Source organism: Cebidichthys violaceus, unplaced genomic scaffold (genome assembly GCF_023349555.1).
Source record: "Cebidichthys violaceus isolate CVI_PGR_0920_01 unplaced genomic scaffold, fCebVio1.0.p SCAF_188, whole genome shotgun sequence".
NCBI classification, from domain to species: Eukaryota; Metazoa; Chordata; class Actinopteri; order Perciformes; family Stichaeidae; genus Cebidichthys; species Cebidichthys violaceus.
Window position 1 is genome coordinate 131,100 of NW_027176359.1, and position 25,112 is coordinate 156,211.

Consider the following 25,112-nt stretch of genomic DNA (forward strand, 5'->3'; position numbering starts at 1 on the left):
CCGACTCCAGTCCTCTGAGGCAGACGTGTGATTCTGTGATTCTGTGTTTATGATACAAAACATATTTGATTGATCTTTACCGATCAGGTGAAGGCCGCTGCAGATCGTTAAAGTCTTTTCTCTCTTTTCCCCACGAGAGATCTGAGTTCTTGCTTCATTCAAACACAGAATTGATTTTATCGTGACCACAACCAATACTCACATACAGATACATCGACATCAGCCACACATTGTTATTTCACTGTTGATCAATCTGATGCTTATTTCCATTCATGGTTTTGTCTTTAAAATGTCAGAAAATAGTGGATTAATAACCATAAAGGGACATTTTGTCTTCAACAATTGTAAAAGAGGTTTTGATCGCAATGTGATATAAATATCTATATATATACATGTGTATATATATATAGATATTTATATATACATATATCTATATATATATATATATATATATATATATATAGATTCAGGAAGTTGAGTCATACCAGCTCTCACGTAGACGTGTGTCGGGTCATAGATCCGGATGGCGGCAGCAGAAGCTTTTCTTCTTCTTATGATAATTGCTGAAAACATCGCTAGTTTGTTTTAACACGTCGGAGCAGAAGCTCGTCCGTTTTGAAATGTTCCGGTTCCGTCGGGTTCCGTCGGGTTCCGTCTCCGTCCTCGTGTGGAGGCTGCTGGTAGAGACAGAAAGACCGGCAGCCTCCAATCAAGCTGTCTGCGGCGGATTGAGTGTCTGTGTGTAATTATGTGTACGGTAATAACGGGGCGACGCAGTGACTCACGACTGGTCTGTGAAGGCGTTTCTACCTCTGATTCATACTGGGCCTGGTGGCAGAGAGAGATGCATGAAAGCACTCAGAGAGACTCAGAGAGACGTCTCGTCTGAAGCGGTGCGATACTGACACCTGGTGGTCGTGATCGGTACGGGAGCTTCTGCGGATCTGGATCTGGGACTTGTTGGGGCTTGTAGGTGAAACCGTGCAGCTCGGCCGCTTGAGTGGAATGAATCAGGCAGAAACTGGGATCCTCCCTTTGTAATCATGTGACATGTAAACAGATCAGACCGGGTCCGTAACAGAGCCTGATGTGTGTGTGTGTGTGTGTGTGTGTGTGTGTGTGTGTGTGTGTGTGTGTGTTTGTGTTTGTGTTTTGCACAGAAGGGGAAGGACCCTCTCTACGCCCAGATCAACAAAGGGAAGAAATAAAGAGACACACAGGAAGACCAGACCAGCACCAAGAGACCAGGAGGAGAACCCTCACCTGTGTGTGTGTGTGTGTGTGTGTGTGTGTGTGTGTGTGTGTGTGTGTGTGTGAGTGTGTGTGTGTGTGTGTGTGTGTGTGTGTGTGTGTGTGTGTGTGTGTGTGTGTGTGTGAGAGAGTGTGTTTGGCACATCTCCCTACCTGGCCAAGCCCTTCTTCTTCCTCCTCCTCCTCCTCATCCAGCTAACAACCTCCCAGGAGGAGCCTCCTCCTCCTCCTCCTGCTCCTGAGAGGAGAGAGTCCATTCTCTCCAGGCAGGAGGGATATCAATCACCGAGACGGATCCAGTTCTCCCTCCACTGCGCTGTCTCCTCCTCCTTCTCCTCCTCCTTCTCCTCCTCCCTGTGGCGCCTCACACCCAGCCTTATGGACATAACCTGCTTCCTCCTTCCCTCTTCTTCCCTCTTCCCTCTTTCCTCCCTCTGTGCCGCCAAGGAGGGACCGAATCGAGCAGTGCCTCCCCATCTCACACACACACACACACACACACTACGGGATTAGAATGACCATCAACGGACAAGAATCTGTAGCGATGGAGGTCGTCCCCCCCCCCCCCCCCCCCCCCCCGCAGGAGGAGCTGGACTCTTTTAAACGAGCCTATCAGGGATGGCCCGGTACTGGGATTTGCCGCTTCTGATTGGTTGTTATCGGTCGGGCGTTGTCTCCCCAAATGTCTCGTGAGTGTCTGCTGGATCACTATGCAGAAACAGACTCTCTGGGAGCTACTCACACTCACACACACACACACACACACACACACACACACACACACACACACAGTCATCTGTCACCCTCTCTCTCTGAACACACATACATGCAGTGATTTGCCAAAACGTCTCTGGTCGTGGACGGACGGACGGACTCACGCGGAGGCCAGAGGACCCGGGACATGAAGGAGTGAGCGGACCCTGAGAGGGAGGTGTGTTTGCAAGTCAAAGCAGGTTCTGCGATCGGAACTGTTCACTCTCTATAGCTTTTGTACAATACCGATTTAAAAAAACCACAAAAAAAAAAAATATCAAAAAATGGAGAAATTGAAAAATTGAATTTTTATTTTATAAGTCAATCAAGGCGCTGGGGTCAGCTCTATGGGGGACATAGAGTCAACGAGGCTTCACGGCGTCCCATCGTTGGTTTGCCAAACTCATTTTGTAAATAACAACAAGAACAGCAGCAGCAGCAGCAGCAGCAGCCTGACCACGGGACGTCTGCGCCATGAAATAGGAAAGCTTCAGTTATGCAAACTCTTGACGTTTAACCCAAGCAATACCAACATGTCTTTTATCCCCCCCCCCCACCTTGTTTTTAAATCTTCGTGCACGGATGTTGTCGTCTTAACCCCGCCTACTAATCCTGAGTCCAGCTGCACACTGTTTTTTAAGCCCCGCCCCCCCCTCCTCCCCGTCATTATGTCTCTAAACAGATTCTTGAGTTACCGATAAGCTCCGCCCATCCGTCCATCTGTTGGTCAGGTGACCTCTGCTACGACGACATCCACTGTGATGCCGTGGCTCCCTATTTCATGGCCAGAGTCCCCCCCCCCCTCCCCCCCTCCATGTCAATCAGAACTCTTTCTTTATTTCTTTATTTTTTTGGACGATGACGATGATGATGATGAAGATGAACTTAAAAACCGAGCAGACGGTGGCTGTTTGAGTGCGTAACGTTTCTAGACTTTAACTTTACCTCAGATTACAGTTTCTTAATGTAAATTGACACATTATTTTTATCTTCATGAATATGACTACAGTGGGGTTTTTAGATGATCTTTTGGTTCTCTTGATTTTATGTATTCCACCATGTATTAATGTTACGAATAAACACATCCCAAATGACTGGTGTGTCTGTTACTGTGTGTGTGTGTGTGTGTGTGTGTGTGTGTGTGTGTGTGTGTGTGTGTGTGTGTGTGTGTGTGTGTGTCAGAGGTTTGGATAACTAACCCATTAACCAGTAACCAGCTGAATAATTAATAACAGTAAAGAGGCGCTTTGCTTTGATGCTGCCTGAATGAGCTTCATACGACTACAATGAATGTTTTGTGTTTAAATCACTTTTATTTGATGTAATGTTGGCTTTGCTGAAGTTTAGTCTCACATTGTCTTCATGTTTTTAACGTTCTTTGTTATGGAGCATAACACGACTGGAACTTGTTTTTCTGTTTTCTTGCCCGCTGCAGGTCTGAACTGTTTCACTGTTAGCTTTTCTTTAATTTCCTTAAAGGTTGATTTTCATTCTGGTGATTTGTGTGCCTCAGCTTGTTGTGGACGTATCGCGCTGCTTCCTGCTGCTTCATCTTCTCACAAACGTTTTTCTGAGGTTTCACGCTGCCGTCCTACTTTACAGGAAGCATCTCTGAGTCTCTGAGTCTCTGAGTCTCTGAGTCGCATTCTATAGAGACAAAACTTCAGTCACTGCCAGAAGAGTTTCACCGCCTCCTCTTCTCTCCTTCAGAAACTCTTCCTCCTCCTCCTCCTCCTCTTCTTCCTCGTCCTCCTCCTTCTCTTCCTTCTCTTCCTCCTCCTCCTCTTCTTCCTCCTTCTCTTCCTCCTTCTCCTCCTCCTTCTCTTCCTCCTGCTTTTCTTCCTACTCCTCCTTCTCTTCCTCCTCCTCTTCCTCCTCCTCCTCTTCTTCCTTCTTTTCCTCCTTCTCTTCCTCCTGCTCTTCCTCCTCCTTCTCTTCCTCCTCCTTCTCTTACTCCTCCTCTTCCTCCTCCTCTTTTTCCTTCTTCTTTTCCGCTTTCTCTTCCTCCTCCTCTTCCTCCTCCTTCTCTTGCTCCTCCTCCTCTTCCTCCTCCTTTTCTTCCTCCTTCTCTTCCTCCTCCTCTTCCTCCTCCTCTTTCTCTTCCTTCTCCTCCTTCTCTTCCTCCTCCTCCTTCTCTTCCTTCTCTTCCTCCTCTTCTTCCTCCTCCTCTTCCTCCTCCTCATCATCTCCATTTCACAAACACATGTATCTTCATCACAGTCACATCATCTGCAAAGCTTTAAAAAACAAATGCACCGTCAGCGTTTTATTCACGATTACGATACAAAATAAGACATTTCATTTCATTGTGTAGAGATTTGTGCAGCGTGTCAAGGGTTAAGTGTGTTTGTGTGAGTGTCAGTCAAAGTTAGTCCCACTTATACATTTCACAGCATTGAAAACGTTTGACGGCAGTTTGTCGTCCTCAAAGACATCGTCCCGGTCCCTGAATGATCCACAGAACCTCACTGTCAGCGGTTTTTCTCTGGGACTATTCCTTCTGTCCCGGATTATCGGCTCAGTATTTTTGGAAAAGACAAGTGTCAGGTTTTTAAAGTGAAAGTCCCACAAAAGAGATTGAGTTCAGCCACACGTTGTTATGATGGAGCCAGATCAACGCCTCACAACTGAAGCAGAAGAAACCTTGAACCCGGACCGTCTTTGGTGAAAGAGCTTTGAAAGTTCTTCATGTGATTATTTTATAATAAAACAGGATTAAAGACAGCTTGTGCTGCTCCTGAACACCAGTAATTCACTCACTTGTCTGCTACTCGTCTCTCGTCTTACGCTGGTTTAAACCGTTCAGTCTTTATGTGACACTTTAATCGCTGCCAGGACTGTGATATATTAAACACACCTGTAAATAAAGAGGAGATGGACTGGGAACAAGCTGCATGAGTGAGGTAAGTGGAACAGTGAGTCTTTACCAACATGTGTGCTTATTATTATTATGTTTAATAACCAGGAGGCCTGGTGTCTCTGACACAGTAACAGTATTCATGTATTCATGTCATATTACAAATGCCTTCTTAAATACTTTTGTATTCTTTGTGACCAACCAGGAATGTTGACCTCACTGTGTTGTTCCCTTCTACGTTCTTCCTCCAACACACACACACACACATACACACACACACACGCCTTTATTTAAGCGCTGATACCTGGAGATTCAGCCCTTTAATAATAACAATAGTAAGGACTCATCTCCGAGGCTTCCTGACGGTGACTCACATGGAGCGAGCCGAGCCGCATTCCTGAGGGATGAAGAAGAACGAGAAGTCTGTTGAGAGTCTGTTTGTTCGGCGCTCGACCCGTTTGACGAGACTTCTTTTTATAAGCGACGAGTATTCCCACTCGACCTCATTCCTGCAGCGATCACCAGCGCGCGTGGGACGCTGAAGTTGTCTCTCGAGCGACTCTTCGATCGGTCGATAGAAAGTGATCCGTCAGAGGACGACATAATGAGAAGCTGCTGAAGGAGATTTGTGTCGCTTTTCGGTGGATAATTAAACACGCAATGGATCAGGTGTGTTGCTCTTTTTAATCTACTCTAATCCTGCCGTAAAGTGAGTTATTATAACGACGCTGTGTTTAATTATGCTGTTAAATCTGCTTCCTGTCAAAATGACATCATCTCAGTCTTAAATCAGCTGAGTTATAGTGTCTGTGTAGAGAGTGGACTGACTGTTAAGGGTTACATAATAAAATACATGTGTTGATTCACTACAAAGCAGGTCCGTCGACTTCCTCTCCAGCAGAAACTGATTGATATGCAAATTACTTTAAAACTAAACCACCATTTTGCTGTGCATGATTTAATTCTCCACGTGTTTCACAGCAGGTGTTTTGTTCGACACCATCAGGTGATCGTTGGTTCATTTTCCTGACACTGTGTGTTGTGTTGTCCTCTCACCAGGGAGACACGTTGGACTTTAAGGCCCTGAGGGCCAAGTTCCAGGAGGAGGACCACATCATGAAGCAGCCCACCATGAAACCCGCTCTCCCAGAGAAACCGAGGGTCGTCCCTCTCGCCCAGAGCCCCACTCACTTCCTCCCTGCAGGGGCGCGCCCCTCCCTGCTCTCCTCCATCAGCCTGGAGGGGAGGTCGGGGAACGCCCCCAGAGTGATCTTCAAGGAGGACAAGAAGGAGAGCAAGAAGCCCCTCATCCAGATCAACTCCAAGGCGAGAGACAAGAGCGAGGGGAAGTCAAAAAAGGGCAAAGACAAGACGAAAGCGAGCAAAGAGAAGCCGGACGAGGGTCTGACGGATCAGAAGCAGAAGAACGGTAAAGAGAAGACGCTCCCGCTGCTCCCGCTGCTCTCTGGAGCGACCAAGGAGAGCACCGCGGAGCTGGTGCCGGACGTGACGGCTCCTCAAGCCACAGTGTCGAAGAAGAAGGGCTTCCTGGGCTTCAAGAAGTCACCGAAGAGAAATTCCGCTGAGGTCCCAGCAGAGCCCATCCTGGACACCCTGAGCTTAGACGGCCCTGGACCGGCTTCTCTAATCCCGGCTCCTCTAATCCCGGCTCCTCTAATCCCGGCTCCTCTAATCCCGGCTCCTCTAACCCCGGCTCCTCTAACCCCGGCTCCTCTAATCCCGGCTCCTCTAATCCCGGCACCTTCTGACTTCGGCAACGTGTCGGCAGAGCCAGAATACGGCGTACCAAAGGCCCACCTTCCAAACATCCCCACCTTACCCGACGCTCATGCTACGGTGGAAATATTCCCCGCCTCTCTCGACTTCATCCCACCTCCTGCTTTCATACCGGACACCCCGGCTCCCGAAACTCCGACCCCAGAGAGTGAAACCCCACTTGAATTAGAACCGCCCTCCCTGCCCGTTTCCAGGCCCGCCAGCCAGAACGGAATCATCCCCGATCCGCCCAGCGCTGCCCCGACCCCTCCACCGGGTCGCGCCTCTCCGATGGCCTCCGCTCCCTCTCCATCGCCTCCTGAGCTTGATGAGCTCGCGGTCGAGGAAGCCGGCATAGAGGCTGTGAACATAGCTGAGGTGGAGGCGCCTCCTCGTCCTCTTCCTCCTCCTCCTCCTCCAGCAGCTGCGGACCCTCCTGCGTCCATTCCACCGTCTCCCAAAGCGGAGCGTCCCATCTCGGCCCTCGCGGCCCTCTCCAGGGTGGAGGACTTGAACCCGGGGAAAAGGACTTCTCCGTGTGACCAGAGGATCTTCAATGCTCTGGAGAAGGCCCGCAGGAAGATCAGGTACACACCTTATCAGTGCAGGAATACACTTGACTGTTATTGGACATCTTGTAATGCATTCATCTTGTTTCAGCCCGCCGACAAACCCCTCAACGTCCTACTCCATCACCCCACCTCCCGAGGAGCTCCCATCGAGTCTCCTAGAGCTCCCGCCCATTGACTACGAGGGGAACGCCCTCCTGTCGAAACCAGTAAACGGCTTTGACCACAGTAAGTCTGGACCCATCACTGCAGAGTCCTTCTTCCTCTTCCTGCTTTCTTGAGGACTTTTATTAAATTTGGGATTTTCTTTTACTGTTATACCTGTAAGTTGAAGTACACAACAGCAAACCTCATCACCAGGTGCGTACTGTGTGTGGGGCCCATTATGAGACAACTGGCCCCGGGTCCTGACATACAAACGGTCCCACCAGCTCCGGTACACTGGAGTAAGACACATATGTGTATCATTGTTCAGCCTCCTTTAGTTTTTGTTGTGGTCGTTTTGTGTCTCTTTGTGGTCATTTTGCCTCTTTTCATAGTCGTTGTGTCTTTGGTCTTTTGGTCCTTTTGTGTAGTGTCTTTTCTATTTGTTTTCGTCTCTTTGTAGCAATATTCTTTTGTCTTTTTGTATTTAACTTTGTCTCGTTACAGTCATTTTTGCGTCTTTCTCGTTGTAGTTGTTTTTCTCTTTGCAGTTGTTTTTGTCTCTTTTTAGTCATTCTGTGTCTCTTTGTAGTTGTTTTTGTCTCCTTGCAGTCATAATGCGTCTCTTTGTCGTCATTTTGTGTCTCTTTATAGTCATTCTGCATCTCTTTGTAGTTGTTTTTGTCTCTTTGTAGTCATTGTGTGTCTTTTTGTAGTTGTTTTTGTCTCCTTGTAGTCATTCTGCGTCTCTTTGTAGTCATTCTGTGTCTCTTTGTAGTTGTTTTTGTCTCTTTGTAGTCATAATGCGTCTCTTTGTAGTTGTTGTCGTCTCTTTGCAGTAATATTGCGTCTCTATGTGGTTGATTTTGTCTCGCTGTAGTCATTTTTACGACTCTTCCCGGTTGTTTGGACCTTTTTCCTTAGTCCCTGTGAATCTCTTTGTAGTGGTTTTATGTTTCTTTGTGGTCATTTTTGAGTCTCTTCCTGGTTGGTTCGCGTCTCTTTGAGTGACATTTTGCAGGTGGAGACCAGGGAGGCTCCCTGACGCTTTGGGCCCCTGAACCCGTGTCCAATAGTCCCGTTCAGTACTCCATCGTAGTGCAGCGCAGCTAGTAGTATCAGTAGTGTAGGGTTTCAGCTATAGAGGAAATGTGGTATGTGTGGTATGGTTTATGCCACAGGGTTGCCCCGAGTGTTGCTTTGGAGAAGCAGCTTTAAAGACACGCACACACACACACACACACACACACACACACACACACACACACACATATATATGGAGAACAGGCCTGACATTCCTCTTGTTGTGCCAGAAACAACTGAGCAGCAGGGCAGAGCTGCAGAGGTATGTCAGCAATGACAGGAGCGAGTCCATCACCGTGACACGGAGCTGCAGAGACAAGCGCTGTTCATCGTCTGTTCAGATGACGGGGAGGAGGAGCCAGTCTGCTGCTGTGCTGCACAGAGAGCGTATTAATCGTGCATGTCACCATTTAAGCAGGCATCGGTTTCAAACAGCCTCACGCTGTTTTACCGTTTAATCGAGTCTACTGTCTACTTATCACAGCGAAGGATCGAAGGTGATTCTTCTATAAACGAGTCTCGTGCAGTAGCAAGTGAAATAAACAAGATGTATTTTGCATTGTAAGAAAGGAAAGTAGTGTGCTGTAGTTATATTGCTTTAGTACTTTAGATTAAAAGAAGATAAGTTACATGTGGAGTAATGCAAAGTGTTTTTTTGCTGTACGTTTCTTTATTAAGCTCTTCAGATGTCTCACTTGTAATCGCATTATCTCTGCTCTGCAGAGTGAAATCACAACGTCTAGTGTTTGACTGGTTCACTCTCCTCACAGATCAAATTCTTCCTCTCGGTTTGCTCGGCTGCTCTCTCTGTTTGCAAAGTTCCTTCAGGTGTTTTCCCTGTTTTTACTGCGTCCAAATGAAAGAAAATATCTGGAAAAAGTAGCGACACATTAAGAAACCATGTGTGATGATGTCATTGTTTGCAGGTCAAGCCTCTCCGGTGTTGGAGGGTATCACCGAGGAGGGGCCCGACCCCATCCCGGAGCTGTTGGTGGTTCCCCCTCCACTCAAGAAGGTCCTCCCAGACCCCGAGTCTCTGGGTCCGACTCCAGAGAAGCCTGGCAGACCTCACTCTGTCAACCTGAGTCAGTTCATCCCTCCTCCTCCTGTGCGAGACAACGGTGAGGTCGCCATTGTTACGCGTACGAACTTGGTTGAAAACCAAACAAATAAACCGGCCGCCCCGTTAACATCGTTGTCCGTCCACAGAGGTCCCGGCTCCTCCTGAGTTCTCAGAGACAGACACCACGGACGACTTGGCCTCAGAGGCGTACTCTCATTCAGAGTGGGGGAGTGGGGAGCACACGGGTCCAGATACTCCAGATGGACAGAACCTGCCAGAGTTCTACAGCAACGGCATGACTCCTCCAGGAGCGGAGGTGTATGCGGCACCAGACCGAGATAATCGAGAACCAGAATCCTCCTTCCAGATCTCTCCGGAATCTCCACCGCCGGCAGGGTAAGACGCACCAGATCCATCAGAGTACTCCGTTCAAATCTGAGAACTTGGGTTTTTTTTTGATTCCTTCCCTTCTGAAACTCCTCCAGACTCGAAGGTGACGTCGGCGCCGGCGCCTACGAGAGCCCGGAGAACGCCTACGAGACCATGCCCACGTCTGCAGCCAAAAAGAAAGGGAAGAGCGACGGCCTCAAGAAGCGCAAAGGGCCCCCAAAGAGTGAGGAGGCTTCTCAGCCGGCACACTTCTGCACACCAGATACCATCGCTTCGGTCGCATCTCACCGATAACGCGCCGCTTATCGGCATCGCGTCGGCGCGTTCGGCTGCACGAAGTGTGACGTTTACGTGAATGATTAGCATTCGTCCGTGGGTTAAATGAAAGAAGTGCTGACCACGTCACCAATAGTCACAGATGATGAATGTTTACCTTCTATGATTCTGTCTTGAGGATTTTATTAAACATTCCTTTTATTCTTTTTTTACATAACCGTGTTTACCGCAGATCCGTACGGCGAGGCACAAAAGGAAACGGTGAGTAGCTTTAATGAGTGTTCAGATTATGTAGTAATGAGATAAGTATTTATCCTCATCCTTGCGTATCTGTGGAGTAAAGTGAATGATCTCTTTGTCGGTGTTTACAGAATGAAGAGAAAAGCAAGCTGGGCAGGTTCAGCAAGTAAGGCCTTCTGTTTATTTTCCATGTTTCTTTGACCCAGTTCTCTGGAGACACCGTCAGCGATAAGAGAGTCTTGGTCGTCCTTTGTCTCCCTGCTAATCTCCCTCTGTTGTCTTTAAACATGCAAACACCAACCATTGTCTCCTCTGCAGGAACGACAAGAAAGCCGCCGCCGCCGCCGCCACAGGTGCAGAAGGGCCGGATGAGAAAGAGCTGAAAAAGAGAGAGAAGCAGCGTCTGGAGAAGGAGAAGAAGGAGCTGAAGGAGAAGCAGGAGAGGGAGAAGAAGGAGCAGAAGGAGAGGGAGAAGAAGGAGAACGAGATGAAGAAGAAATTCAAAGTGAGTGATGTTATTCTGACGGAAAGGTGAGCGGGGGGAGAGAGGGGGGAGGGGGGGGAGGCTCTTGGCGTACAAACCTGTCGGGATTCATTCCTCCCCGTGGAGCTGAGCTGAACATGTGCCGAATTAGTAACATGAAGGTGGCTCACTTCCTTTACAGCTTGGGTCGGTAACATTGGAGACACCAGGAAGAGTATGCAAGATCAAAATAATGAACACTGATAGTCCCTCCAAAAACATCACTATGAACGTTAACAACGACCATGGTTATGGTTATTGTTATTGTTATTGTAATTGTTGTTGTTAGTACTCACAGCTGTTGAGGTTGCAGCTGGTGGAGGACTCAGCAGTGCAGGTAGATCAGAGCCTTTGATTCTTTGAATGCTGTCTTAAGTCCTGTAGTTTGAAGTCCTCCCCTAAATGTGAAGCAGACGTCACTCATGTTTCATTAATCACCCGAGGCTGAGAAACACAAGAAGTGAGCGCTGCTTTTCGTGCACGAGTCCCTCCGTCAACGCGTGGCGTTTGTTTGTGTATTTTCAGATCACCGGACAGGAGGACGCCATGTACCAGGCCAAGGTAACCGTGACCAACAAGGGACGCAAGAACGACCTGCCCGTCAACAGCGGAGACATCGTCAGCATCATCCGAACAACCAACTGTCCCAAAGGGAAGTGGCTGGCCCGGGACGGCAGCAGCAACTGTGAGTTCAGAGAGGTCTACTAGCAGTGTTTTCACATTCATCACGTATAAACTCTGAGCCACGGGGGTCAGAAGTGAGTCCGTGATGCGGTGGCGGGTCGCAGCGCTGACTCTGGCGGGTGTGTTCCAGACGGCTACATCGCGGTGGACCATGTGGAGCTGGACATCAAGGAGATGCTGGAGCTGGGAAAGAAGGCCGCGATCACTCGCAAGAGCGGCGGCAGCAGCAACAACAACAACGTCGTCGAGGAGGAGGAGGTCACCAGGACGGGGAGCAGGTAACAGACCTAGCTGGGCCTCCAGCAGACCCAGACCCGGCTTCGACCTGCAGGCCGTAGTGAAAGTTGAAAGCGTCATTTACAGTCTTGTCTCTTTTTCTCAGGGCCTCAAACCACTATCCTCTGTCAGCGGAAAGTTGTAAGTATCTTCCCGTTCCTATTCGTAGTAAGAGCACATGTGTTATTCTGCGTCAGTTTGACGTCACCGTCGTTCAGTCACAGATGACAGCGAGGAGTGGACCGGCGACGACGAAGAACCTCTCTCTCCCGCCCCTGACCCTGAATACCCGACGCTTCCAATGTAAGTCCGTGTCCGCCTGAATCCTTTGGTTTTCAATCACCTCTGGTTGGTTACTGTTTCTTAATGTCTCCTCGCTGTCTTTTCCTCTGCAGCGGACACAACAGGACGCTCTCCATGCCAGACATGGGTAAGAACTCACAGCGTATGGCTGACGCTTCACGATAAGCTCGTTAAAAACCACGCAGTGTGACGCGTGTTGTTCCTCCATGTTTCATCTTGATGGAAGTGTGCAGATACAAAAGAGACACTTTGTTGACGATTGTTCCATACGAGTGCAGAACTCCTTTACCGACACGTATCTGCAGCCTTCATCTTTTAAAGGCACTTGTAGAAAGGTTTCTCCATCTTTGACTCTGTACCTGGGAGTCGACAGCTTCTTCTTTCTTTGGGGGGGGGGGGTGAAACATGCCGTACGGGTTTTATCCTTTTATCCAAGGTGCATCATCAGTAGTGCTGTTACTAACCAACCAAAACCTGCGCGTTGCAGTAATTTAGCGGTAGACTAATCTAAACAAACGTAGATGGAATTCCAGCACCGTTAGGAGGACTGAGGAGGGACGGTGTCCCCGGAGACCCCTGCTGTAGAGGGAACTACCACAGAGGAGGTTTTGAGGACTTAGCTGGGTGTTTCTGTGGCTCAACCATGCAAGATGCAGTCATGAAGCGTTACGGGTTAGTAGTTGAGATACCGGGGGTATACCTGACGTACCAACACATGTTCAGACTCAGTGTGACTTACACTCTCTGATGTCCATCACACATAAACATCCATCCTTTGAAGTCACAGATAAAAAAAAAGACACTCCTTATAGATCCAGAGCTCACCTGAGAATGAACTCGTTTTCTTCAGCTGAGCACATCGCTAACAGGAACCGCTAACGGCTAATTCGGCTAAGAGCATTATTGGAACTGTAGTCCCTAAACTCGGTGTCAAACGAGTTCAAAGCGTCTACAATCCCGACACAGTTCTGACCTTGGTTTGACGGGTCGCTGAGCTCCCGCTGCTGTTTGCATACTTTAAATGCCGACTCACTTCCTCACCAGACGAGCAGGTTGTTCTGTGTAAACAGGAAGACGTCGTGTTGACGTGTGTGATGGAGGTCAGGGTGTTTCGTGTCTTCAGGTAGCGATGATTACGTGAAAGAGAAAGTGTTATGATTTATCTGTCCTGTTCCTTCACTGTCTCAGGGAACAAAGACCTGAGCGTGAACCACGTCCACAGTCAAAGTGACATCAGCGCAGACGGTCCTAATGTCCAGTGAGTTCACACGCACACACACACACACACACACACACACACACACACACACATATATGTGGATACACAGTACATTTGTATATCTCTTTTTAACAGAGCAAGACAGGAAGCTCTTCAGAAGTTGGCCACATTTTTCCGCTCACCGAAACCTGAGAAGCCAGCTGCCAGGTAGGCGTGATGCACATACCTGCTGCACACACACACACACACACACACACACACACACACACACACACACACACACATACACACATACATACATACATACATACACACACACACACACACACACACACACACACACACACACACACACACACACACATGAATGAGGTTTTAACGTTTGCTTTTCCTTCTTTCTTTACAGCCACACTGAACCAGGGACAGGTAAGCGACGCCTGAGAACACCCCCGATTGTAAAACACAGAAACAAATGATAGAAGTCTTGTTTTGAAACACACAATATCTGTTATGTGATATAAAGACAATATAATGTTGTGAAGCGTGATCATTCCATTTCTTTAACGGTGACTGTGAATATTTTAAAGGATCAGTTCCAGAACATGTGATGTGTTTTTAAAACTAAACGCTCATATACTGTGTTCACGTCTCAGGTCCTGTGCTCAGAACAGAGGAAGAAGCTCCCTTGTGAGTAGACACACACACACACACACACACACACACACACACACACACACACAGAAGAGAGGGAGTGTTTTATTATTTTTGTCTTTCCGTGTCGATTGAATCTTCACACTTATCAGCCGTGTCGTGTTCCTGATACATGAGGTCATCCTCTGTTGCACCAACAAAGACGGATGAAGTTATTTCAAACATGTTTCCTCCTCAGGCCTGGAGCCGCTTCAACACAGGAAGTGGATTTCGGTCTCCCCGATATGATGATCTTACCTCCTCCTGTCGACTTTGAGTAATTATCCTGAAACAAGGTGAGAATGAACCACATCTTAACTACGTCACCAATGTTTGAGTTTTCAATTCTCTCATATTTAATCTTATTTCTGACTTGTTGGTTCCAGTTTAGCTTCAGTTAGATTCCAGAAGGTTTTAGTGTAGTTTGTTTTTGTTAGAGCCAGGTATAATGTCTCATAAATACATGTGTAGAAATGACCATAATGTTTCATGTTTACACTATTTTAGTGTCCGATGTGACATTTCTTTTTCTTTTCAGTTTTTGTGGTTTAATGCCATGAAAGATGTTGTAATTGTAAATTCATGCCGTCTCCTTTTTTTGATATATTAGAGCTGAAAGGAATTTATGTTCATATCAATGTATTTTATTTATTTTATTTTTTTATTTTTTTTATTTTTTTTATTTTTTTTTATGTATTTTATTTTATTTTTTATATTTTATTTTTTAACCAGGTAATATAGTTTCAGTTTATCATAAAGGATGTTGTTTTTATTTAGTTCAGGTTACTGATAATATTCTTTCACTGCTTGTTTTCATCTTCTCTCCTGACATAATCCTGACGTGAGGTTCTTTCTGTTTGACAGAAGCCACCAGGCAGAGGAAACAGGATGTGTGGACGTCACTGTGACGTCATCTTCTCGACTGTGAACTTATTAACCTGCTGACTGCCTTTGTGGATCAGTGAGACGATGAAGAACAGGAGCAAGAGGAGGAGGAGGATTCCTCCATCTCAGCGACCTGAACTCTGTGTTTTATTTTCTTCTGAAGCACCAGAGACGGACAGTGATCCTGGTGACTCTGAGTGACTTTGATCCTTAAACTGCTGATCCAAGGAAAGGACGCACAAGCTGTTGCAGACAACTACACACTTCATGTGAAAGTACCAGACATATATTTAAAGTGGTGGAGGACAATGGAAAATGTGGGTTTTCCATCAGACCAGGGTATTATTCAGGGTGAGACGCACCATCCTGAGGAAACACAGCAGGAACAGGCAGTACAGAACAGGGAGCGTCGTTTACTTCAGAGAGTTCATTTTCATCATTTTCATAAAGATCAGTAGTCTTTCTTCTGTCAGGTTGTTCTTCAGGATCCTCAGTTCGTGTCCTAAACACTTGTTACCAGTTTACAGTGTTGGTGGCAAAAGAGTAAATCCCAATCTATACGCAGCTGATGAACGTACAGATGAACAAAGACGTAAAGCAGCAGTGTGTGGGATTTAGTGACATCTAGTGGTGAGGTTGTAGATTGAAACCAACTGAACACCCGTCGGCTCACCGCTCCCTTTCCAAGTATGTTGGAGAACTACTGTGACCTTTAGGTGACGTAAAGACCAGGCGGCAAACCTCCGGTTCTTTAGAGTGAAGTCAAAGCTTCATGTGTTAAAGCTGCATTCTCTCTAGTGTCCACCAGGGGGCGACTCCTCTGGTTGTATAGAAGTCTAGTCTAAAATGACTCTACTTCTCTACACGCTGATTGACAGGTCTCTTTCGCGGTGTTGTCCCATCTGAGAGTTGTCCGTGTTTTTGTCTTAGAACTTTAACCCTTTCACAGTGTGTTCTAAGTTAATGGAAGTTAATTGGTCTCCAAAAAAATGTCGTTTAGTTGTGCGTAGCTCGGGTTACTTGTGGTTGCAAAAAAAACAAGATGGCGTCCGCCAAAAGGCCAAACTTGAGGCTTCAAAACCGTAGTCCACGAAACAACATGAACGTCTCTCTGGAGCCAGAGTTTGGTTTGTCCGTTCTGGGCTACCGTAGAACGTGAAGAGGACCCGTTCTCTATGAACGGCAAATACAACAATTCTTAGTTTTAGGTGATTACACACAATATTATATTCCATTTCTGCTCATAGATGTCCTGAATCCCTACACACTGGCCCTTTAATAGACCTCTGACCTACAGTACTTCTGCTGCTCATGTATCTACAGGACAGCGTTAGACCACCTTCAACATTTAGTTCCTTTTTCCTCCGTTTGTATTATTGTGTTTTATTTTTTATTACCTTCATTATTGTGTTAAAGATCGTTTGACTTTATGGAAGTGCTTCTGTGTCAACTCCCTTCATATTATGTATATACTGAGCTTTTAACATTATTATTATTATAATAATGATCTTTAATGGCGCGCCGATAAACATCAACATCATGGAGCCTAATAGAAAATATAAAACTGAAGAATTCTGCTTGTACCAGTCGCTCTGTGTTGGTTTCAGTCGCCCCGTCTGGAGGGAAACGTCGGCCATAAACTTTTATTCTCTTTCTTTTAATTTTTATGCAGCGTTTTATCCGTCGCTTTTATGTGCCGCCTTTCTTTCATTCTACGACTTTTCCCTCAAGCTGACGAATAAAAAGTGTTACAGACAGAGAAACGCAGCGTGACGATCACCTGAGGTCATTCTGTGTGTGTGTGTGTGTGTGTGTGTGTGTGTGTGTGTGTGTGTGTGTGTGTGTGTGTGTGTGTGTGTCACGTTGACAAAGCCTCGGAGACATTTTATCCTTTTAAATGTCTGTTTATTGTATTTTTCAATAAATACTCATTAAAGTGCAAATCATAACAGCAACATCATGCAGTGCATAACAAGAATAATCCCCAAATCAGACAGAGACGGTTGAAACACAATAACACACTCTTACACCAGAACCAGTGTACACACACACACACACACACACACACACACACACACACACACACGGGGGTCTTTAAGGTGACACTGACCATAAGAACCCCTCCACAGATGAACAGATACTCTGCTTGTATTCAGACCCCTGCTGTGTTTAAACGCAGAGCAGAGTTCACCAACATGCCCCTGGTGGTTGCATACGGTTGTAATAGTACAGCGGTACGTCATGACGGTAAAATACTGGTTATATCAGGACCCTCTGCAGGAGCATCAGAGTCGGTACCGGGTGGATAGCGGGGACCGGGTGCAGAGCGAGGACCGGGTGCATAGCGGGGACCGGGTGCATAGCGGGGACCGGGTGCATAGCGGGGACCGGGTGCAGAGCGGGGACCGGGTGCATAGCGGGGACCGGGTGCATAGCGGGGACCGTCCCCAATGTGACCGGAGTCACTGAAGACGCAGCAATAAAGTGTAGAACAGAGGTTTGACTGAAGGGAACGTGGAGCAGTCAGAGCGTATCTGGAGGCGTTGGAACGCGACGTCACAGACAGGAAGAGGCAGCGCCACACGAGACGTAAAGGGTTTAAAGAACACGGCTTCACAAAGCTCTCAGTAAGGCAAAGAATGACTAGAACCTAGAATCGTGAGAACGCTGTAACTGCTTGAATAGTCTGTGAATCTCCAACATGGCCGAACTCTCCCAGTTAACCCTGGAACGTTAGCGCACAAAGCTCCCGCCTCCTCTCCTTCCTGTCAATCACTTGCCTCGAGCCTGTGGACGCAACAACGGCGGCAGCAGATTACAGAAGCGTGAGTTTATTTTTTCGGATATGCAAATAAATGTGCGGATGCTCAACAGACCGAGTGAGACAGACCCGACTGTAGCCGAGCGGATTGTCAGAAAATACATTTAAAATACATTTGAAATACATTTGAAATACATTTAAAATACATTTAAAATACATAACATTTAGACAACAGGGCTTCAAATTGTTTTCAGGATATTCAACTTTCTGTTTCTTTACAATACATGTATTTAATGACTTTTTTCTTTATAAAGTAGTCTGATCAAATTAAATATTACAGTTGAATAAAAGCACGACACTCCTTCATTTCTTGCTTCTTTGCAGAATATTTTGTTTATAGTTTGTTTATATCACAATGGCGTTTTTTGGAGAATATTACAAACAGCACATGCTCGTAGCTTTACAGCTATAGAAGAACATCAAATATGTTAAATATCGGCTATTTTGAGGTTTCACTGAGATCAGCAGAAAGGCAAACCGAGAGGACGGACCGGAAGAGAGATTCATCTGAGCAGCGGTTCAGGGAACAAACGGTCCGACCTGACAAGAAGACGCAGAACGTTTAGAAGAAGTAACGAGAGTGAGACGAGAGTGAGACGAGAGTGAGACGAGAGTGAGACGAGAGTGAGACAAGAGTGAGACGTTCATCACGACGCAGGAGCGTATGAATCAAAGAGAAGAACAAACAAAAAGAAGAAACACAAAGCATCGCGTTCTGTCATGTGATACGCTCCACCACACACACACACACACACACACACACTCTCTCTCCATGACGTGTTATTTTTTAAGGCAACTGGAGAAAGGTTCCTGCTTCGTTCCGATTCACACCATCTCACGTGGATTTTGTCCTCTTCCTCTCTCATCGGTCATCGTCATCATCACCTCATCATCATCACACACACACTGATGAAGGTCATCACTGCTACTGTGATCTATTGGAGTCATTCATCAAGTGAATTATCAGACTCAAGACCTCACATTGGGCTGTAACTTCTGATGCACATTTTAAAAGGCTTAAAAAAATATAATAACGTTTATTAATAATTGTAGCCCTAAAAAAACTCAACTTATGGCTTCTGTGTTTTCCAGCTGACTGCATATGTGACAGACTGTCAGACGTCTGACATCACTGTTATTATTATTAATATTTAAATGTACATGCATGAAATAGCAGCATATCAGCCGCAGCTCAACTTGTCATGTCTTAAGGACTAGTGAGGAGAGAGTGTGTGTGTGTGTGTGTGTGTGTGTGTGTGTGTTGAATGTTTAACATGTTGTTTTCAGCAGAGATATGTATCTTGTGTATGAGTGTGATGCCGCTGCCTTCATTCATCCTCTACGTCGATGCTTGAATCATATTTAACTACAGTGTCTAGAAAACTAAATATGGATCTGATACCTAAATAATAATCTTCTTCTTTATGGTGTATAAAGTTATTTGGTATACCTTTGATTGTAGTATAAATATAATATACATGGATAACAAAAGCGGTTTGACCTCTGATCAGAGTCTGGGGGACACTCTGCACCACTAGGTGATGACATCTCAGCAGGTTGATAGTAGATTGAGGGGATTGTCCTCTCTCTGTCTCCTTAAGGTGACAGGAGACAGAGAGAGGAAGTCGCTCCCTTCTTCCCGGATCGGGCTTCTTAAAGCTCGGGTCTCAGCGCGCCAGCGTGGTGATCAGACTGGCGCACATTTCGAAGAAGTCCATGGTGTGCGATCCCTGGCGGGGGGCGAGCAGCGGGGCGCTGCTGCCGGACAGCGAGCCCGGCAGGGAGGAGCTGAGCTGGGGCACGTCGATGGCCAGGCTCGCCGAGTCGATGCTCAGCCTGGGTCTGTAGAGGCCGGCGGTGGAGCCCGACCTCTGAGGGGTGGACGAGCCCGATTTAAAGCCCGCCGCCTCGATGATGTCATCTACGGGAAGAGAGGAGGGGGGGGGGGCAGTAGCATAGCATCAGCATTCAAATGTGCCACCACCAAAATAAACTCTAAATATGTGCTATTTAAAGGTGCTTGACTTCAGAGTATATGAGTGAGGGGTTGCCTCCACACGGCTCTCAACATGGTGATGGCGCTAACAGTGCAAACAACGGCAACGGTGCTGACGGAGCTGGTAGACATTAATCCACACACACTGTGCTGCTATATTTACACTCTGAATATAAAATTAAGCAACTTTAACTGTTTTTTATTTTGTCTGTTGAACTGGATTATATATATTTTTTGTTCTCCTGATAACTGGCTTCAGATCATTTTTGTATCTTTTCTTTCTATAAACAGGTTGCCAGCGCAGTCTGGAATGCAAACGCAACTTTGCAAACATGCTACAACAGGCACCAAACTCTGACACCTGGATTTGCATAAACCACCGACTCAGCTGTTTTCGACTCCACCAGAGCAGAGTTCAGAGACACAGACAAATGGAATTTCGGAGAACTGGCGCTGACCGACACTAAGGCAGATCTTTGTGCGTTAAACAAATAAAACAAGAGAGAAATAAAATGTTCTTTTCACGTAAATCTGCTTTGCATTTGTGTTTGTATTATCACAAATTAGAAATGGTGTGAAGCCGGTGTTGACGGTGTTGACGTGTTGCCGGTGTTGTCGGTGTTGACGTGTTGCCGGTGTTGTCGGTGTTGACGTGTTGCCGGTGTTGCCGGTGTTGACGGTGTTGTGGGTGTTGTCGGTGTTGACGGTGTTGTTGGTGTTGACGGTGTTGACGGTTTTGACGGTTTTGACGGTGTTGGCGGTGTTGCCGGTGTTGCCGGTGTTGACGTGTTGCCGGTGTTGTCGTGTTGCCGGTGTTGCCGGTGATGGCGGTGTTGTCGGTGTTGACGTGTTGCCGGTGTTGCCGGTGATGCCGGTGTTGACGGTGTTGTCGGTGTTGCCAGTGTTGCCGGTGTTGACGGTGTTGTCGGTGTTGACGGTGTTGTCCGTGTTGTCGGTGTTGACAGTGTTGTCGGTGTTGACGTGTTGTCGGTGTTGACGTGTTGTTGGTGTTGTCGGTGTTGACGTGTTGTCGGTGTTGACGTGTTGTCGGTGTTGACGGTGTTGACGTGTTGTTGGTGTTGTCGGTGTTGACGTGTTGACGGTGTTGACGTGTTGTTAGTGTTGTCGGTGTTGACGTGTTGTCGGTGTTGACGTGTTGTTGGTGTTGTCGGTGTTGACGTGTTGTTGGTGTTGTCGGTGTTGACGTGTTGTCGGTGTTGACGTGTTGTTGGTGTTGTCGGTCACTAACCGTCGATGCTCTTGAAGTCCAGCAGGTAGGATCTGCTGTCCACCTGGTACAGCTGCAGGCTCATCTTCACCAAGTTCCCCGTCACCGGATTCTTCCTCCGCACCCGCAGGTGATACGGGTTCACCACCTACAACGCAAAATACCACACGGTCTGGTTTGTGTGTAGACCTGTGTATGTATGTATATATATATATATATATATATATATGTGTGTTTATGTGTCAGAGTACCTTCCAGTCGTAGCTCAGTTGTCTCATCGCCCTGTACACCTCGGCCATGATGTCGTAGGGTCGGCTCTGACTCCGGATCCCGAGGTGCCACTTGGCCTTCTTCACCGCCAGCGGTTTGGGCCGGGTGGTGTTGAGCGCGTCCAGAGGACAGCGGGTCTTGGGGCTGTCGGCCAGCAGCGGAGGCATCCTCTCCGGGTGGGGCTTGACCCCGGGGGGCAGCAGCATGCCCTCCTCTATGAAGGAGCCCTGGGGAGGACTGGAGGCCAGGTAGAACTCGCTGGCCTCGGTCATGATGCGCCGGTTGTCTATTATGAGGTGATAGGCCACTGACAGCTGATCCTGCGTGGACAGAGAGGACGGAAAGTCAATAGAAGCGTGTTGACTGACGCTCCTACGACGCACTGCAGGCATCACATTTAAAATGAATTTGAACCCTTTTAGCTCTATTTAAACCGATACTGTGGCTGCAGAGAAAAGCAGCTTTGAGACGTTTGTGTGCGCTCAGGTGATCCTCACAGGTGTGAGGGGGCGTGGCCAAGGGAACAAAGGGACAGAGAAATGTTTGTGGGAGGGAATTTTTGTATTTTGTGAGGCGAGACGGAGGAGTAATGTGTGGAGCCTTGAACTTGACCGACTGAAGACGGCAGAGAACCCGTAAAGATGGCGAGTCTGTAACGCTTCTTCCTGGTTTATATTTTCACATTTTTTAACCTTTTGTTGTTGTTGGATTACTTCTGTTCTCCTACTCAATCATGTGGACGATCAGTTCATCTTCTTGTGCTATTATTTGGGGTTCTTTCCTTCATAGATCATGTTTAAACTGTGCTTTGAGAAGTGATTCTTCTCTTAACCAGGTCTTAAAGCCACAGTGACCCTTGAACTGGGTTTAAAATGAAAGCTGAATATGAGACTAAATATGTTCATCAACAACCTTGTTTTCCGCAAACTGAGACGAGACGATGAAGAGGCGCCGCTGACGTCCTTAAGAAGCAGACACTAGAACGTAGTTTGAAGTGAATGTGACAGAAGACATTTGACACAGAGACGATGAATCATGGACACTAGTTCACCTGTGGATCCCCGCTGTAGAGGCTGGACACGAACTCTGACTCGGTGCACTCAAACTTCTCGCACACTTCCCTCACGGCCTCCTCGTCCAGGACCGAGGAGTCGTACGACGGGTCCTCTGGAAACATGTAGCCCGGCAGGTCCTGCTTGAACCACTCGTGATCCCTGAGAGAAGGACGGAACAATCAGTCGACGTTGTTACTGTTGCCTACAGAACGAGAGGAAGAAGATGCTGCAGGAAGAGAAAGAAGACTTTGAACGGAGTAGGGGGGGGGGGAGCACCTGATGTCTTTGATGGTGGCTCTCTTCAGAGGGTCCACCTGCAGCATGAGCACGAGCAGCGAGGCCACGGGGCGGGTCAGGTACTCCGGCATGTAGAAGACGCCTCCTCGGATCTTCTTGAACAGCGTCGGGACGTGCTCGTCGTCGAAGGGCAGCGTGCCGCACAGCAGGGCGTACAGGATCACCCCCGAGCTCCAGATGTCCACCTCTGGGCCCGCGTAGAGCCTGGGGACGGGGGAGGGGACGGGAGACGGACAGAAAGTATCATTCGTACTCAATGGGTTACTGGTGTAGGAGGCACATTGGTCTTTATCTTTTATGTAAAGATACATTTGATGTTTTGAGCTTTCTTGAGGACACATGCATGCGTGTGGGTGACATCGTGCACATTCCGCTCCAAAGGTTACACTGTCTTTTATTAGCTGAGGAAGGTTTGAGTGAAGTTACTTATTGTCTTAGCTGCAGACACATTAAGAGCTGGTTCAATCCTCTACACGCTGAGGAAAGGTGCTTCTGTTCTTTCCTTCAGCGTAGGAAACACTACGGAAGGAAAGGAGACAATTCTGACCCGCAATTTCTGAAATTGTCTTTTCCTAAATCCTTATGAACTCTCCTTCACATCTTCCCTTTATCTCATGACGTTTTCCATCGAGCTCAAGGAAAAGTTATTTTTATAGAAGAAGTGTCTTAAAGCTGCATTCTCTCTAGTGTCCACCAGGGGGCGACTCCTCTGGTTGTATAGAAGTCTAGTCTAAAATGACTCTACTTCTCTCTTGATTTATTCCCTCAGTAAACATTGTAATCATGAGTTTATGGTCTCAGTCTATAGTTTACAGTCTTCTTCAATACAGCATGATGTTCATTTAGTACATTATGCTCCATTTAGAGTCAAACACACCATAAAGAGGGGATACTTTAGAGGCGGGGCTACACGCTGATTGACGGTAGCAATGGGTATCCCTCACTGTCACAGTGACCACGCCCACTTCTTGTATGCAGTATTTGCTGGTTACTGTTTACAAGAAGAGCCGGTGATTAAACAATTATCCTTTTTAGACATGATTATCATTGCAGCCTTGTTCGTACATCTGATCTCACACACACACACACACACACACACACACACACACACACACACACCTTCCTGAGATGACCTCTGGAGCGGCGTAGTTTGGTGAGCCACAGCTCGTCCGTAGGAACTCCCCATCTGACATCATGTTGGACAGACCTGTGGGCCCAACACAAGACGCATTAACACCTCCCTGTCTCTACTCCGACAGGACCCCCCCCCCCCCCCCCCCCCCCCCATTATCACATCATTGCCGTTGATCCTGTGGTCAACCTGAACATGGAGGGTGAGAGCTGTGCTCGGTGGACGCTCTGATATCTTCATCCTCCTGTTCAGAACACAAAGCTCGTCTAATAGGATGAGCCTCTCTCTTCCTCTGGCAAACACTGAACACCAGACGCTCTGCCCCTCCCGTTATCCTTCATCCCTGTTCCTTTAACACCCCCCCCCCCTCCACCCCCCGCTATTACTCCCCTATCAGATGACACTGGGCCTCAAGGCGTCCTGCCACACATGATATGAGAGCTGGACCTCTTCCCAGCCCCGCTGTGCACCAGGGCCCTCCGTTGTGTTGTGTGAACATATTTCCCTGGTTCCTGGTCCCGTTGCTCCGGCTCTCAACCAATCGGCAGACCATACCTTTATCCACGAGCGATAACGCTAACTAAGAAATGAACTCTCATTTAATAACGAGGTTAAAGGTGCGTGATTGTGATTTCACACATGCATTCTCCTATGACTCTGCACAACATATGTTCATTTCAAACAGCCTTCAACACTGTTCACTGTCCAAGTACCCCCCCCCCCCCTCTGTTATGTTTTCCCTCTTCTTAAATTCCCAAAACAATTCTTCTGCCAAGCCCGTCTGGGCTCCAGGCTCCAGGCTCCGGGCTCCGGGCTCTGGGGGATCCTACCGAAGTCGGCTATCTTGGCGTTCTTGTTGGCGTCCAGCAGGACGTTCTCAGGCTTCAGGTCCCGGTGGACCACCATGTGCCTGTGGCAGTAGTCCACGGCCGAGATGATCTGCTGGAAAAGACGGCGGGCTTCCGTGTCCTCCACCTGAAAGACACGACACGAATGGACACGATTAGTCCTGTTCAGAGCCTGTGTGTGTGTGTGTGTGTGTGTGTGTGTGTGTGTGTGTGTGTGTGTGTGTGTGTGTGAGATGTCCTCCGTCAAGCGATCCAAAGTGTTATCACTTCCTCATTTTATCCGATAAACGGAGCGCAACACTCACTTTTAAAAGCAGTAGACAGAACTTTTGGTTGCCATTTTAAGTCACCTTTATATTTTGAGTAACTAAGATACTGTGCACTTAATAATACAAATGTGACATAATAGAATGGTGAGTGGTTTTGTTGCCTGAACTTCACAGTCGGCGTGTGAATTCTTGAGATGGACGTTTGAGCCAAATT

The 25,112-nt window shown here is 47.4% G+C and overlaps 3 protein-coding genes and 1 long non-coding RNA gene across 5 annotated transcripts in view; 3 read left to right on the forward strand and 1 right to left on the reverse strand.

Moving 5' to 3' along the window:
- LOC137874332 (disabled homolog 1-like) overlaps positions 1-1,824 on the forward strand; it is a 35,748-nt gene extending 33,924 nt beyond the window's left edge. Inside the window, 1 exon segment of the mRNA XM_068712970.1 lies at positions 1,161-1,824. The gene's annotated coding sequence lies outside the window, so the exon portion shown is untranslated.
- A 3,576-nt stretch (positions 1,825-5,400) lies between these two features.
- LOC137874333 (FYN-binding protein 1-like) lies at positions 5,401-13,618 on the forward strand. The gene is made up of 16 exons (XM_068712971.1): positions 5,401-5,530; positions 5,921-7,224; positions 7,298-7,434; positions 9,360-9,554; positions 9,643-9,892; positions 9,982-10,109; positions 10,395-10,423; positions 10,534-10,568; positions 10,721-10,907; positions 11,451-11,610; positions 11,740-11,887; positions 11,992-12,026; positions 12,104-12,188; positions 12,281-12,315; positions 13,377-13,446; positions 13,543-13,618. The coding sequence occupies exons 1-16, from the start codon at positions 5,522-5,524 to the stop codon at positions 13,616-13,618; spliced, it is 2,883 nt and encodes a 960-aa protein (XP_068569072.1). The 5' UTR covers positions 5,401-5,521.
- Positions 13,619-13,761: 143 nt separating this feature from the next.
- Positions 13,762-16,749, forward strand: LOC137874331 (uncharacterized). Its single transcript, XR_011103290.1, has 4 exons — positions 13,762-13,833; positions 14,061-14,094; positions 14,297-14,393; positions 14,962-16,749. It is a non-coding gene; the product is annotated as an uncharacterized lncRNA (long non-coding RNA).
- A 116-nt stretch (positions 16,750-16,865) lies between these two features.
- LOC137874330 (5'-AMP-activated protein kinase catalytic subunit alpha-2-like) lies at positions 16,866-24,759 on the reverse strand. 2 transcript variants are annotated; one of them, XM_068712968.1, is made up of 7 exons: positions 24,612-24,759; positions 23,769-23,856; positions 22,629-22,853; positions 22,349-22,511; positions 21,279-21,617; positions 21,049-21,175; positions 16,866-19,724 (listed from the first exon to the last, which is right to left on the reverse strand). In XM_068712968.1, exons 1-7 carry the CDS (start codon positions 24,685-24,687, stop codon positions 19,471-19,473), a joined length of 1,272 nt encoding a protein of 423 aa, XP_068569069.1. In that variant the 5' UTR covers positions 24,688-24,759; the 3' UTR covers positions 16,866-19,470. The 2 variants fall into 2 exon arrangements, with proteins under 2 accessions (XP_068569069.1, XP_068569070.1); XM_068712969.1 differs by lacking the exon at positions 24,612-24,759 and having other exon boundaries at positions 22,629-23,640; positions 23,769-23,801.
- Between the last annotated feature and the right edge of the window lie 353 nt (positions 24,760-25,112).